This window comes from Rhea americana, unplaced genomic scaffold (assembly GCF_003343005.1).
Source record: "Rhea americana isolate MKP2758 unplaced genomic scaffold, rheAme1 scaffold_0, whole genome shotgun sequence".
In the NCBI taxonomy this organism is placed as follows: Eukaryota; Metazoa; Chordata; class Aves; order Rheiformes; family Rheidae; genus Rhea; species Rhea americana.
Window position 1 is genome coordinate 8,392,757 of NW_028185037.1, and position 14,429 is coordinate 8,407,185.

Below are 14,429 nucleotides of genomic sequence, written 5' to 3' on the forward strand. Positions count from 1 at the left end.
TTCTTTTTTTTTTGAGTTATTCTCTCTTTTGCAAGTATTAACTGAAGAGTTTAACAAACATATACTCTTCCATTCTATCTTAAACATAACCGTGAACAACAAAAATATAAATACTTTMAACTATTCAAACATAGAAAGCACTTCTTTAAAACAACCTTTCAGAATAAGTTTGTTTCATTATACAACTGTCAAAATTAGTATGATATTGTCATTTCTTTATACAAATTAAAATTGTACCAGTGAATATCTGGCAATATCAGTACATACTTTAAGTGATTACTAATTGAAAGATACTGTAATTAGACTACCACGCTACAATTTTTTTAAAAGGATCAACCTAAACAGATTTTAGTTGATTGTTATATTTCTATGGTGCTGAAAAATTAAACCAGCAATCTTAATATTGCTTGACGAAGCATTGTATTTTAAAATACAAGGTGAAAATATTTTCCATGCTAATCTTCTGTATCTTTCATGTTTTCTGTAATGTCCTTTTAAAGCCATATTTCTGTGCTTATACTCTAACCAAACCTATGTCTAGTTCTAAATCTGCAAAAAGGGACAGCTTGGAGAATATACATTTAAAGATATGCCTATTTTTTTTTCCTTGAGAAGACTGCCATAGCTTCTCTTCTAAAATTTTCTTCATTAGTAGATTTAGGCTTGACACTACTAAGTGCATTACAGTGAAACTTTAAGGTAGAAAGCAGAATCCTTATAAATTTTWAAATGGTATGAAATAAGAAAACAACAAGGTATATAAGGAACAAAAGTTACAACTTCCGTTAAGAAATAYGGATACCATATCTCAATTTAGTTATAATTATTTTTATATTTCAACAGTATTGAATAACTCCAGATATCCTGATATTTATTTACAGTAGCTTGACACCTAGTCACAGCTCTCAAAGTTGAACTTGCCATGATGACTGGTAGCTATAGAAACAAGTAAGAGATACTACATTTTCTTCATGCTTACTTTCTGCATTTGTGAGAAGTATTTGTCGATGAAGAAGCTAAGATAGAGGGCTGGGAGCAGAAATATTAGACAATATCAGAAAATGAATGTTTACACAGTAATCTAGTGTCAGCTTATCTCTTTCCTAACCAGCCACTGTTCAAGGTGAGTCTTAAGAAAATCCTTCTCTGAAAAATTCACAATCTAAAACAAACAAACAAACAAAAAAAAAAAAAACAGAGTAGAGGGGAAGCATGATACTAGCAAAGTAGAAAACCAAAGGCAACACTTAGTCATTGCAGTAATAAGAAAATAATGTTAATGATTAACTATTCTTCAGAGGAAAATGTGGAGTCTGGTTCTCAAAATTACCAGACTCACTTAATCTCACTGCCTCTTTGGCTTAATGGAGTCTTTTGATTTGATAAGTGGTGGAACTGATTTAATAGTAAAGATTATTTTACCATATAGCTAAGCAAGTAATACATTCTTCTAAGGAGACCTAGGTTTACATCTCTCCTTCATATCACACAGTTGATTCATCTCTCCTTCAAATCACTTAAATTCCAAGTAGGCCTCCAGAACTATCATACTGGTAGGTGTTAGGGAGAAAGACATGAATGGGATGTAGGAGGCAGTTACTCATATCATCAGGCATTTGTTTACCCTTTGGTCATAGAAAACTATCCTGCTACCTCTACTGTCAGAGAAGGGTGTGTGTATGGCGGGGGGGAAGACTTGATGAGGGCCAGCTCYGGCTGGAAAATACAATGATCTCATCAATTGCAACTGCTTTATCCCAGCCTTTATACATAACACTTCAGAAGAAACGTAAGATTTTACTAGCAAAAAGTAAGGTGAATAAGCGCTAATGGTATTTATTGCTAGAGAAGATATTTAATTTCATCTTCAACTATTATGCTCTCTGAGAATGTGGTACTTCGTAGACAATGTGAAGATACATACATATTTCATTATATTCATCCTTTCCACTCCCCTCTCAGTGGAAAGGAGTGAAGTACATAGAACTCCATTTTAATGGGAAATGCTCTGTCTCTGCATAATGGTCAAAATACTAAAAGTGTAAAACAAGACATACTAGTGTCTCTTCCAACGGACAGAAACAAGTAACTACAATTCAGATATTGCTCAAGGCAGAAGCCCAACTACTGGTTATTGCAGTTACTCTGAATCACAGTCTATAAACCTCTCTCTCTCTGTGGCTGCTACATATGTAAGTTAAACATGTATTAATCAGGACTTATTTAGTGATGACCAAAAGGGCAATGCCAAGTGTAGTTGCGTGTACAAGGCATCCAAGTAGCAAAAGTTGCCAAAGGACAGGATAAGCACAAGGGACTGCAGATAGGCAGAATATCCTCCTGAATACACGAAGATGACTGCTAAGACAAAGGAGAGCAGGAGAAGGAGAGACCTCCCTTTTGGGAAGGCAGGTAGGGGAATAAATTAAAAGCATCAAAAATAAGCAAGGAAAAATCTGAGAAGAAAGAAGACAAGACCACTGAGGTTTGACTAATCTCATCAAAAAGAAGCCTAATCATGTTGACCTTGGTGACCAAGAAGCATCAAGGACCACAGCCATCAGTGCTCTGTACAGCATCAGCTGGTATATGGTAAGTTAGCACATGCATGTATTTTGTAAGATAAAATCATTAGCACAAAGTGTGCTGTTAATGAATCTAGTAAAGTTTAGTTTTAACAATTTAAAACCAACCTAATTTGTCAATCCTCTAAACACTTCCATCACATACTCTGACTGTAAATATATACACATATATATATTCAGCTGCAACATTTCCTTTGAAAAGCAATCTAAACATCTAAATTAGGCACTTATAGCTATGTAGTTTTTTAAAGCTGTCCCGTATTACCATAATGTCCTTTTTACATATGCGTCTTATGTCCTTTTTATGCATTCCTCTTAAAATATACATTGAAAACAAAACAGACACACAAATATATACATACATACATATATATATATATTTATATATAAAAATATTATTACTCACTGTTGTAAGTAATGTTAAATCCACGTCCTGACATTGAATGGTCAGCTTGAAATTCCAGACGCAAAATATGTCCATTACTGGTAAGATGGGAAGGAACTTCAGCACCAGTAAATGTTCCTATTATGGGAGAATCTGGAGAGTCACCATCTTTGACTGCAAGGAAGTCAAACTGAGATTCCAAGTCAAAGTCATTAAAGGAGAGATGGATTCGGCTCCCTGGGTCTGAAATTATTGTCCAGATACAGTTTAAATTATTTCCATATCCCTCTGGATAATCAGGTGAAAGAACYGTTCCCATTGGTGCAGTGAAATTAGAAAGGCAAGGAACTGCCAAAAAAGACAGAAATAAATTAGATAATAGAATAAAATATATTTTTAAGAGAGAAATTTTATTATTAAGTGTTTGTAAGAGATCTTTAAATTCTTTTATTATCTCAGTTGAGTAATTCCGTATTCTGTATAACCAAGTGTGAAGCAGAAAGTTTTTTTTTTTTTGTTGGCATGTACTTATTTCCTTTTCCATAATAAAACTACATCCTCCCAAGTACAGTCTCCCAGGTAACAAAGAACATATCTCCTTCACTGGAAAGCCACAGCAGTCCTTTCAATTTACCCTTGCTGAACTGTCCTTAATCACTTAGCACCATTTGTTTTCTCCTTTATGAATTGTTTAGATGAACAGATCTCTCATGAAGTACATTAAAGAGTCAGAAGGCCGATAGTTATCATTTGTTCACACAGAAACACAAGAAGTTAACTAGCCTCAAAGAGACAAAAGAGTTGTTTTGCTATTATCAGGATGATATTTTGTATTCAACCATTACAGTTAAGCAATATTAAATTAAGTTGCAAGGATGAATGCAACTGATTGTGCTCTTAATACATACGGTCTATTCATATTTTAGTGTAAAGATTAAGTAGTAGGTTGCCACAAAAGTATATCACAACAGTGCTTTTACTTATTCTGTAAGGTATATCTGGTAGGCAACTATACCTATCTATGTAAATACACATGTCTAGGAACACTCAAGTTCTAAAATATATTCATACATAATGTATAGGAAAAAACTGTAAATAATTTAAATGTCCTTGACTGCAATTCAACAACTACTAACTTGAAATTAACTTAGAATACTAGCTATAAAAAGCAAATAATACATATAAAATCTACAGYTTCCTACAAAAAAAATGTCTCCAATAAAATGTTATGGGGAGTCACTTAATGACAACTATTTTGAAAACAAAAAAAAAAAAAAATTAGCAGTTCTAGTATTTCTATTGGATATAAGCCTTTAGTAAATCTACCACCAAACAAAAGTAAAACATTAAAACGAATTACATTGTACTAACTTTGCAATTAATCACACACATCATTACTTGTGAGGCAAAATGCAGGATAATAAGACATATTAAAAATCAGTACATACAAATACAAATTGGTATGTTTGCAGACCACTGGTTGTTTTCTTGGCAAACGATAGATTTCTCTCCAATTAGTTCAAATCCGAACTGACACTCAAAACGTAAAACATCCCGGTTGGAAAATCCATCCCCTTCTCTGATACCATATAATGGTGTTCCAGGATCCCCACAGCTTTCCTTTTCAATTTCTGTTGGAAAAAAAATATATATTTATATATATATATTTCTAGAAGAATAAAGCATACTCTACGTGGGTATATGCCCACATCTAGAACATAAGTACATATTACAAACAAATGAGGACCATCTACATAACAATTGCTGAAACACATCACTGAGTCTGATTCCATACTCTATCTTCTTAAGATTCTCTGTGAGTTTTGTGTAAGAACCTTGGAAAGATCAGAGTTCATCTGTATTATTATGTTACTCAAAATTAAAAAGACCAGGGGAAAAATATTCTTATTTTATTTTATTTTGTAAAATTTCTGGCAATAACATGAAGAAAAATATCACTTGCAGTATGTGAGATTTTAAAACTAACAACAAAGATCAGTATCCCACTATGTCAAACATAGTCCATATTCAAATACAGTTTAAAATGACGAACTAGGGAAAAGGAAAGAAAAAAGGAATAGTGATACAAAAAGAATTCTTCAAAGTCAAAAGGAGGCCACAAGTACATTTACGCATATATACATATATGTACACACACACGTACAGAACACATATGCATAAATTGTCTATATTCCAGTAACATTTTACATAAAATAGACCTAATTGCAAAATAGCTGAATGATCATCTATAGCTAAAACTGTTTTAGYCTTATTTTATAAAACAATATATTACCTTGAATTTTCACTGGAAGTTAAAAGCATGGAGGGATTTTCTAAATTGCATTTCTCTGAACATCTTTTTTTTGTTAACTTTTGCTCATTGTCTCCCAYCTTCCCACCAGAGACCACTGTAAAGAGACCAGCTCTGTCTTCCTGATAACCTACCTCCTTGTAGGTACTAGCAGGCTAGGTAGTGGAAGACTGGTAGGTACTATTAGGTCCTGCTAAAGCCTCTTCCTCTCCAGGCTAAACAACCCCAGCTCACACAGCCTCTCCTCATAGGGCATGCTCCAGTCCTCTGACTACCTCGGTGTCTTTCTGCTGAACTCATTCCAATATATTGATCTCCTTCTTGTATTAGGGTGCTCAAAACCTATTCTAGATGTGGCCAAATGAGTGCCAGGTAAAGGAGTATAATCATTTCCATCAATCTACTGGCCTGACCTCTGTTAATTCAGCCCAGGAYGCTCTTTGCTCTCTTTGCTGCCAGGGTACACTGCTGGCTTATATTCTTGCTGCCCACCACGATGCCCAAGGCCTTTTCTGCAGAGCCATTCCCCAGCCTTTACTGTTATCAAGGGTTCTTCATTCCCAGGTGCAGGACTTGGCATTTCCCCTCGTTGAATTGCACAGGGCTTCTGCTGGTTTACTCCTCTGGCCTGTGTAAATCTCTCTGGATAGCAGCCCTGTCATCAAGCTTATCAAACGTTCCTCCCAGATTGGTGTCATCTGCAAACCTGATGAGGGTGAACACCACAGCCTCTTCCCAGTCATTGACAAAGATGTTAAATGGGACAAGTCCCAAATTATACTCTTGTGGTACTCTTCTTGTTCCTGGCCTCCAGGTACAGAATGATCCATTTACCACTAACCTCTAAGCCTACTAAACCAATATGGCTTTTTCTTACTCATCTGGTTGTCTCCACAGTTTTCTTGTATATCCAAGTCATGGCATTATGTCCTAGCTAGGCAGACTAAAGTCCTAGCAGGACTTAGCCCTGATAAGTCTGGAGCAGGCAACCTTCACTGCTCCCCTTGTCCASTGACCAAGTGATTTATCATAGACAGCAGACAGCTTGGTCAGGTGATTTACCCTTCAAAAATTCATGATGACTATTCCCAATGTTGTCTTCCTTTTCATATCCCTAGAAATGGCTTCCAAGAGGACTCGTTCCATGATTCCCTCAGGAACTGAAGAATGATCAGCATATAGTTCCAAAGGCCTCTGGCCTTTGTTGAAGATGGGTGCAAACTTTCTCCAGGTGGAGAAAGGATTTCCTTTGATCTCCAAAATCTGTCAAAGATGTTAGAAAGCAGTCTTGCACTGGCAATTTTCTCAGCCCCCTTGAATACAGCCCATCAAGTCCCAGGTAATTTTCCCAGTCAAGTAATTCCAGACCCAATGCTCTTCCACTGCAGGTAGTTCTTAACCTTAAACCCTTCCATTAAGCACAGAGGCCTRGGAGACCTTGTTGGTGCAGACTGAGGCAAAGAAGGCATTGACTACCTTAGCCATATCTGTATCTGCCATCATTAAATTACACATGCCATCCAGCAACAGTCCCACATTTTATTTGTTTCATATTGACACACTTTTGTGGAAACTGAGCCTCAGACATGGCCTGACTGCTTAAATTCATGTTCCTTCCACATCACTACACCATAAGAAAAAAGTCCAAGAAAATATTGTGCTCAAGATACGGAATCTAGGAATTCATTCATAATCTATGACTATATAGACAACAAACATTCAGTCCAAAATTATTTTCTCCTTCTCCATCACAACTGTCACAAATCTTTTCCTAAGAAGTTTGAACTACAGAAGGGACAAAAGTCTTAAGATAAAATTAACTTATGACACATAATAACAATAAATATCTCGAAACTGTATTTTGAAAAAATTATCTCTGAAGGTCCTACTGCCACTATTTCATAGTTCAACAATGAGTAATAAAGCAATTAATTGTTTCTATTTTAACTCAAAGTATATATGGTCATATTGTCAGCATCATATACCACATTGCTCAAATATTTCAATTATTCATGAATACAATAAAATAYGGTAAAAAAAAGAATATTAATTTTCAACAAAGAATTGAGACAGAAAAGACTGGGGAAAAATAAAAACTTCATATTTTATTGTAGATATTTAAAGATCTTATTCTTTTTGACTAAAGGAAAAGCAAAATCAACAAAACACAAAAAAATCAGCACTTGCTATTGCTTTCTTTATTTTTGTCCAAAGACTCCTAGGAAGAAGCAAATACGATTCATAATTAAAAAAAGACTAAAAGAARCATGTTCAGATGCTCCCCAAAACACACAGTTCTAATACAAGCTAAAGCTGGCTTGAAGACACAATATAAAACATCCATATCCAGGCACAAACCCACTCCACCTGTCTTAAATGGTGATGAGAGTGGGAATATCAAACCTACAAGCTATACAGGTTTTCATTGCCCAGGAGACACAACATTTTGCTAGGCTTTTCTGGTAGGTCATAGGATTAACATAGTGCCTAAGTGCCTATGGCCCTTCACATTCTGCTCGGGAAAAGAAACGCATTCTATAAACTTGTTTCCAAAAAATGATTACTTCAAGTAACATAGTTTTCTCAGATAATGTATGCTAGACAACTCATATTTATTGTCTTTAGGGGCTGCTACATCGATGTAGCTGGGCCAAGGATTTTCTATAATTACTATTTTATCCTAAGTAACAAGAGTTTCCATGCTTTTTGTCTAATTTAAATAAATTAGGCTTAAATAAGGCTGAGTTAAGCTGCTGCAATGAGTTTGTTCATCTTGTCCTCTCCCTGGYTTCCCTATTAGGAAGACCTAAAGGAACTGATTCTCTAGTCAAAAAAACTCTTAGGGGGATGTATTTATTGACAGGAGTTGGAAAAAAAATACTGTTTGTACTATGAGATGCTGCACTTGAGAGATTACATCCGTAGGCTTATATTTCATTCTTTTCTAAATGGAATTAAGTTAAACAAAATGTTATTTGAATGACAGTTTAAAATTAAATAAATCATCCATAAACCCCTTCCACATCCATTTACATTTWCAGGAAATCTTTCCTTCATTACTTTAATCCTTCCTTCAAGCCTTGCTTTACATCACTTTTATACTCTCTGGAAGATTCATGTTAGCATCAGTTTATTTCAGAAGTTGAAACTAGATGTTTTTGTGTCTTTACTCAGTTCTAGCAAGAAGCAGACATGATACTTATTTTTGTTGGTTTGAAACACAAGTAGCTTTTAGACTTGCTTAAAGAATGGTAACAAACTTTCTTCAAAGCAGACAGGAATAAAAACTGCTGCTTTCAGGGCTCCTGTCTGACAACCCCATTTTCAGTACCAGGATTTCAGGAAAGAACACTATTTCAGCTTTGTCTGGAGTCAGCAAAGGGGCTAATGATATTCATATCCAAATCCATTTCTTTTACTGCTAGCTCTACCACTTTGTTTCAGCTTCCCCGCATCRCTTATCTGTGCCAGTGACTCTTAAGAAGTTAGATGCTGAGGCCAGCAAAGACTCATTCCTTGGTAAGCTCACACTAGTCCCTCGTTGCGAATATTTATGACTAGTGGAACACAAACAGCAGATGTATTAGTTAACTTGCAATCTTTAAGTTATTATTTTTTTCATAAAACGTAAATAATTAAAACCTTAATCAAGTTAAAAGAAAATACCACATCTGTAAGCATAATGACCTTGTCTCCTATCTTAAACATTATTTATTTATTTTTAATTTAATCACTGTCTAATTCTAGGCCCAGGCAATCTTAGGTTCCCTTCTGTGTGGGGGACACTATTAATTTTTATACATCAAGTACTCTAACTGAAGATCACAAGATTAAGTCAGTTTATAAGCATATATGAGACTAATGCGGATCAAAAAAAGGGTAAGATTTACAGCAGAGGATAAGGTGTCACAGATCTGAATCCTTAGTGACCTTAATTTTTTCAGCATGACCTTGATCAGGATACTTAAATGCAAAAAGACTTTAAGACTAATTATTAGACTTAGAAAACTAATTAAGACAAATACTCTAATAAAATAAATATAAACAGTACCACAATAATATTCCTAATCYTTCCTAATAGATTAATAATTCCAGATAACAGCTATTTCAACAAATATTAGGATTTACTCTAAAGAACAAAACAAGTTTTTACCATTTGTGTAACAAATATAACATGTACTTAAAAAGTAGGGAAACCAATCACCACGATATAGTTCGCAAATTGAGATTTTCAGTATGTTCACCATAATCACAGCAGAAGAATGCTTGTAATAAGATGAAAATGTTTTCCATCAGCTCGCTGATTGTAACTACTGCTAGGGTGTTAAGCAAAGTATGAATTCAGCCCACATCTCACCAGATTCAAAAAAAGCCTTCACTTAGAAGTACATATATTTAAAATATGATTGTCAGGATAAATACAGCAGTATTTTACTGTTATCACTCCTCTTCAGAACAGACATGAAATTGAGGGTTCGGGAGGGTGGGGACGGAAGAGAAGAAGAAGAAAAGACAGCAGTGTCTCAAATTAGAACATCAGTTCACAGCGCCTTGGGGGAGCTGAGGCTCTASGCGCATTTTTTTTCAATAAATATATGGGTTTTTTGCTTTTCTTGTTTTTGTTTTTGTTTGAGTAAAATAGAAGACAGMAGTCTAACATTGCCTTTAAAATTAGTGTATGCAACATAAAGAAATTGTAGCAGTGGTCCACATTATTTTTACTCTGCCTTCACAGTCTCACCATATGACAAAAGTACTCTATTTTGGTAATTACTTTTTATTTAACTTCTGACAAAGACTATCCATGTACTAGTAATCCTCATCTGAAAGTATATTTCTTTCCTCATCAGTCTGCTTTTTTCTTCCCCCATGACTGTCCTTCTTAAGTCAGACAAAGACATCTTAAGTCTTTGGAAGAAGTCATTTCTATATATGACTCCTTTTCAAATTTAAAAATAGCCTTATAGATTAAGCACATTTTTGTTTTGTATTATTCTAGTTACTTTATATTTTTACATTTTGTTTATTAATATCCTTTTTCATGATTTTTTTAATTGGGTGTTCATGTTATATACAGTAAGAAATAGTGATGCTGGCGTTTTCTTTTAATATGGTCACTAACACTGACTTATAATTGCATGTTTCAAAAGAGCAATATTGCCACTTGTGACTGAGAGAAACAAACATAAGCTAGTATTATTTCCATCAGCCTGTTTTTTTTTGTAATGTCCTCTAAAAGAAACATCTCTGAGCACATTTTGTTAAACTTCTTGTAAATTAATCCTGCAAGACATTTTCAGATTTAAGGCTTTTGAGATAAGAAAAAAAAATCAGCTAGTTTTTGTTCTCAAAAATTATTTCACAACTCCACAGTAAGTATGGAAATCTGTTAGAAATTCTATTAGCATTACAACACGCAGAGATGTGCCTGCTCTTTTAGCATAAACCTTTCCCTCCCTGCCATCCCCACCCTGGTTTCTCTCCGCAGGCCAACATTTTGCTTAGCGAAAGGAGAAGGGGGGAGGCATTTGGCAGCGGTCAAAACACTCTGTGACTTCAGGTTTTCCTTCGAAGCCCCCTGTGCCACAAGAGTGTTGACACGAAAGGACAGTAGAAGTGCAGAGAGGCATGAATTCTGCTCATGGTAAAGTTCTGCCTTTTTGTAGAAAGACCTTAACTTGCTGAGGTTGTTTGAGAGGCTTATTATTTTGGAAATTTTGTTCATGCAAAATTGATAAGTAGCTGGTCCCAATGCACAGAACGAAGCTTAAAACTACCAACATATTTTCTAACAAGAAATACCTGAAAGCCATTGAAATTATATATGGCTTTTCTAAGCCCCAAATGAATTGAGAAAGCCTGGCAAGGAATATTTAAGTATCTGTATCATACAAAGAGAAGGTAAGACATTATGTTTTAAAGAGCTATGTATATTTTACTGAGAAAACTGTTCCCAGTTTATTGTGTAATGATTTACATAAGTTATAATTACAAGGAATTATTCTTCAGAAAGCTGTACAACGCGGCTTCACCACTTTCAGAGATTAAAGTACCTTACATATATAAAGATCATGGTGCTACCTTCTTTTATTATGTTAAAACAAAGGAAATATACTAGCTTGACAGTTTAGTATTTTGTTGTAGATCATTATTTGGATAGACATTATGCAATCAAAGTCTGATTTCCCARTATCAACAAAAATCATAGGTACTTGATGCTAAATAGCAAGTGTTTGAGTTTGACACATATATAATTATTTGTTCCTGTAATTTTCATGCTCTTCGGAGAGAATTAACATGAGATTAACATTGTGGTRGGGTTTTGTTTGCTAATTTTCAAGGAAAGAAAAAAGGAAGATAATGCAGGTGTTTCATTCTGCTCAAAATGATTCTTTTATCTCTGTGCAGCTCACTTAAAGAGTTCTGTATCTTTTCTRTATATCAGCGACGTACTGAAAGGACAACACAAAGCGACAGTAGGTACTAAATAGGCTACCAATATAAGGACGTTCTTGTTCTCTTTTTATCTGCCTTTGTGAAGGACAGGCATATTCTGGAGGTGACTAAATGGGCCTTGGGGAAAAGAAACAGTCACTTACTACACAAATGCATTCTGACAGAGTAGCACTGGAGTCACTGCTTGGAGAGGAAACTTGTCTATCTAAACCTTCTATCATTCAAGGGAAAATAAAAGTAAAGACTGTGATTCTTATAAGGGGAAACAATTTTAAAGGAAAAGAGATCACTACAGCACAGTGGAAAAGTACTTTAGGAAGACTTAACATCCCCTTTCTGGCACTTGCTTATTCAAAGAGCTATGAAAAGAAACAACTATGTATTTATACAATTTCTGTTCAAATAGTACCAGTAACCAGCAGTAATATAATTATGTATCTTATTGTGAACATTAGGACATAAATCATAAAGAGAAAAAGCACTCATAAAGCAGCAGGCAGGAAAGTTAAAAAAAAAGAAGAAGAAGAAATTAACTTATGAATCAAGAGCATGATACTTCTTAGAGTCAATTAGGACAACGGATAATAAAGGCCATAGGTAAACCACGTTATGGCTACTGTGATTAGTAAACAAAATAGAAAACAATTTGAGTGACCTTATAGATGACACCTTCTCCTAAATATCATCATGTTTATATGTTACTTCACATAAAAGAAATTGGTAACTGCTACTATTAACAGCAACTATTAAAGCACACGCATTTTTACAAAGAAAAGATGCAAGTCATCGCCAAAAGAACAAACAGCGAGGCACCATGAGGTTTTATCTACACCCTTGCTTCATTCACACAGATTATTCCGCATGTTCCACGTCTGGGGAATTACTGAGAGATAACAGAACTGCCACCTTAATCATTATTATTATGCAGAACAGCAAGTGTAATTTATTTAGCCTCTGTTATGATCACAGTAGGTTTCAACAACCCCGGCCACCACCTCCCCAAAAGTAGGAAGGAGCTACCCTTAGATGTGACATGGCTATTTTTCTAGTAGATACCAAATTTATGGATAGGGAATGAATCGTCCATTGAGYAACTAGAAGCTATTAACATTGACCAGAGTAGTAGAGTGTAGCAGCACACGTAGAAATGGGCCAGGACAACGTCAGTGCCAAAACTGAGAGAAGGTACAGTCCACATATTTCATGAGAATTATAGTATATTATATATTATAGATACTCAGGAACTTTATGATATACATACTTTCTTCTTTTTATTATTCAGGACCATGTTCTTTCTTTTAAATTTGAGTTGTTTACTTGACAGATAGCAATAAGCTGGCCCAGCTAATGAATCAGCCCCGTGGGGCTTTGCAAAATAATCTGCACCTTCAACAGAGTAAGTTACTCTCTTAGTTTAAGTTTAGAAAATGAAATGCTCTCTACAGAACTTTATGTACACAAATGCTTTAACAGTACCATGGGACAACTTATTTGTATAAATGTCTGCAGACACTGGGGTCTAAGTAAACATACTTTGGAGAAAAATGAGAGATATCTGTGCACAAAAACTGAACAAGGAACTATGCATAATTACTGAAAATAACACAAATACGTGACATTCATCTGAAACCTAAATTAAATGTTCAAATGTTCTCCACTGTAAGTTATATGTATTTTTTCTTTTTATAAAATAGCTTTTAGAATTGTTTAATAGTTTCTAGGATGATTTAAAACTTCTATTAGCACAACAGTATTTTCTAAGTTTGGAGTGTAATTTATGTAATGTTCTCACTGATACTACCTTCCTGGCATCACCTACAATTCACCTTGGACAAAAACTATTTACAATGTTCAAAGATCCACTGAGTTGAACAGCTGTGGCATTAAATATAATTTCAGCCAAAAACATAAACAGAAATATTTGAATCCCAAGAGAAAGAAGTAAGAACCCACTGTTTACTGAGGTCTATCAGCATGCTTGGCAGTATTTAAAACCCACAAAAAAATACAGTTCTTGACAGCAGCATATAAGACTACTTTTACCTTTGAATACATGCTTTAGGACCAAAGTAAATTTCAAATATTTTCCAAAATAAAAAGCATTGACTCGATGCCTGATCTAAAGAGAAAATATAGCTTACTAGGATGAGAAATGAAGACTCCTTCATCTACACTTCTTTTTACCTTGCATGACTGGACTGTCAGTGACATTTTAGTTAATCAACACTTTATTACACTTTATTTTCAAGTTCTTTGTATCAAATTTGTGACCTTCTTTACTGCCTCAGTCAACAAGTATAAAGGATACAATTGTTCCTGTAGATTATTTTTAGTAGAATAGTTAAATTAAAACAATAAGAATAATTACATTGTGTAATTTATTTAAACATGCAATTAYTGTAAAACTTTGTCTATTATTTGGATTGTTGATTTTATCAATTTTAAAGATGAATTTACTGAGTTTCCAATAAAACTAAAATGAATGTGGGTCCAGTTCAACAAACAGATAATAATTTACATAAATTATTTTATACGTTACTGAAAAATAAAGTTTCAGCTTTACTCTTTACTGTTTTTGACGCTGTACTACCATCAGTTTCAAACTAATGCTTTTAATAATAGTTTCATCAATTTGCAGACACGTTCTCAGAAATACCTCAAATCTAAATGTAAGTATGAAAAATCTTTTAAA

General features: G+C 34.5%; 1 protein-coding gene across 4 annotated transcripts in view; it reads right to left on the bottom strand.

The window, feature by feature from the left end:
- CSMD3 (CUB and Sushi multiple domains 3) overlaps positions 1-14,429 on the bottom strand; it is a 678,537-nt gene that overhangs the window by 277,758 nt on the left and 386,350 nt on the right. For all 4 annotated transcript variants that reach the window (XM_085321107.1, XM_085320309.1, XM_085319522.1 and 1 more), the window contains 2 exons: positions 4,419-4,601; positions 2,992-3,318 (listed from right to left, as the gene is read on the bottom strand). In XM_085321107.1, the coding sequence (XP_085177233.1) occupies positions 2,992-3,318; positions 4,419-4,601 (510 nt within the window). The remainder of the gene's footprint in view (positions 1-2,991; positions 3,319-4,418; positions 4,602-14,429) is intronic.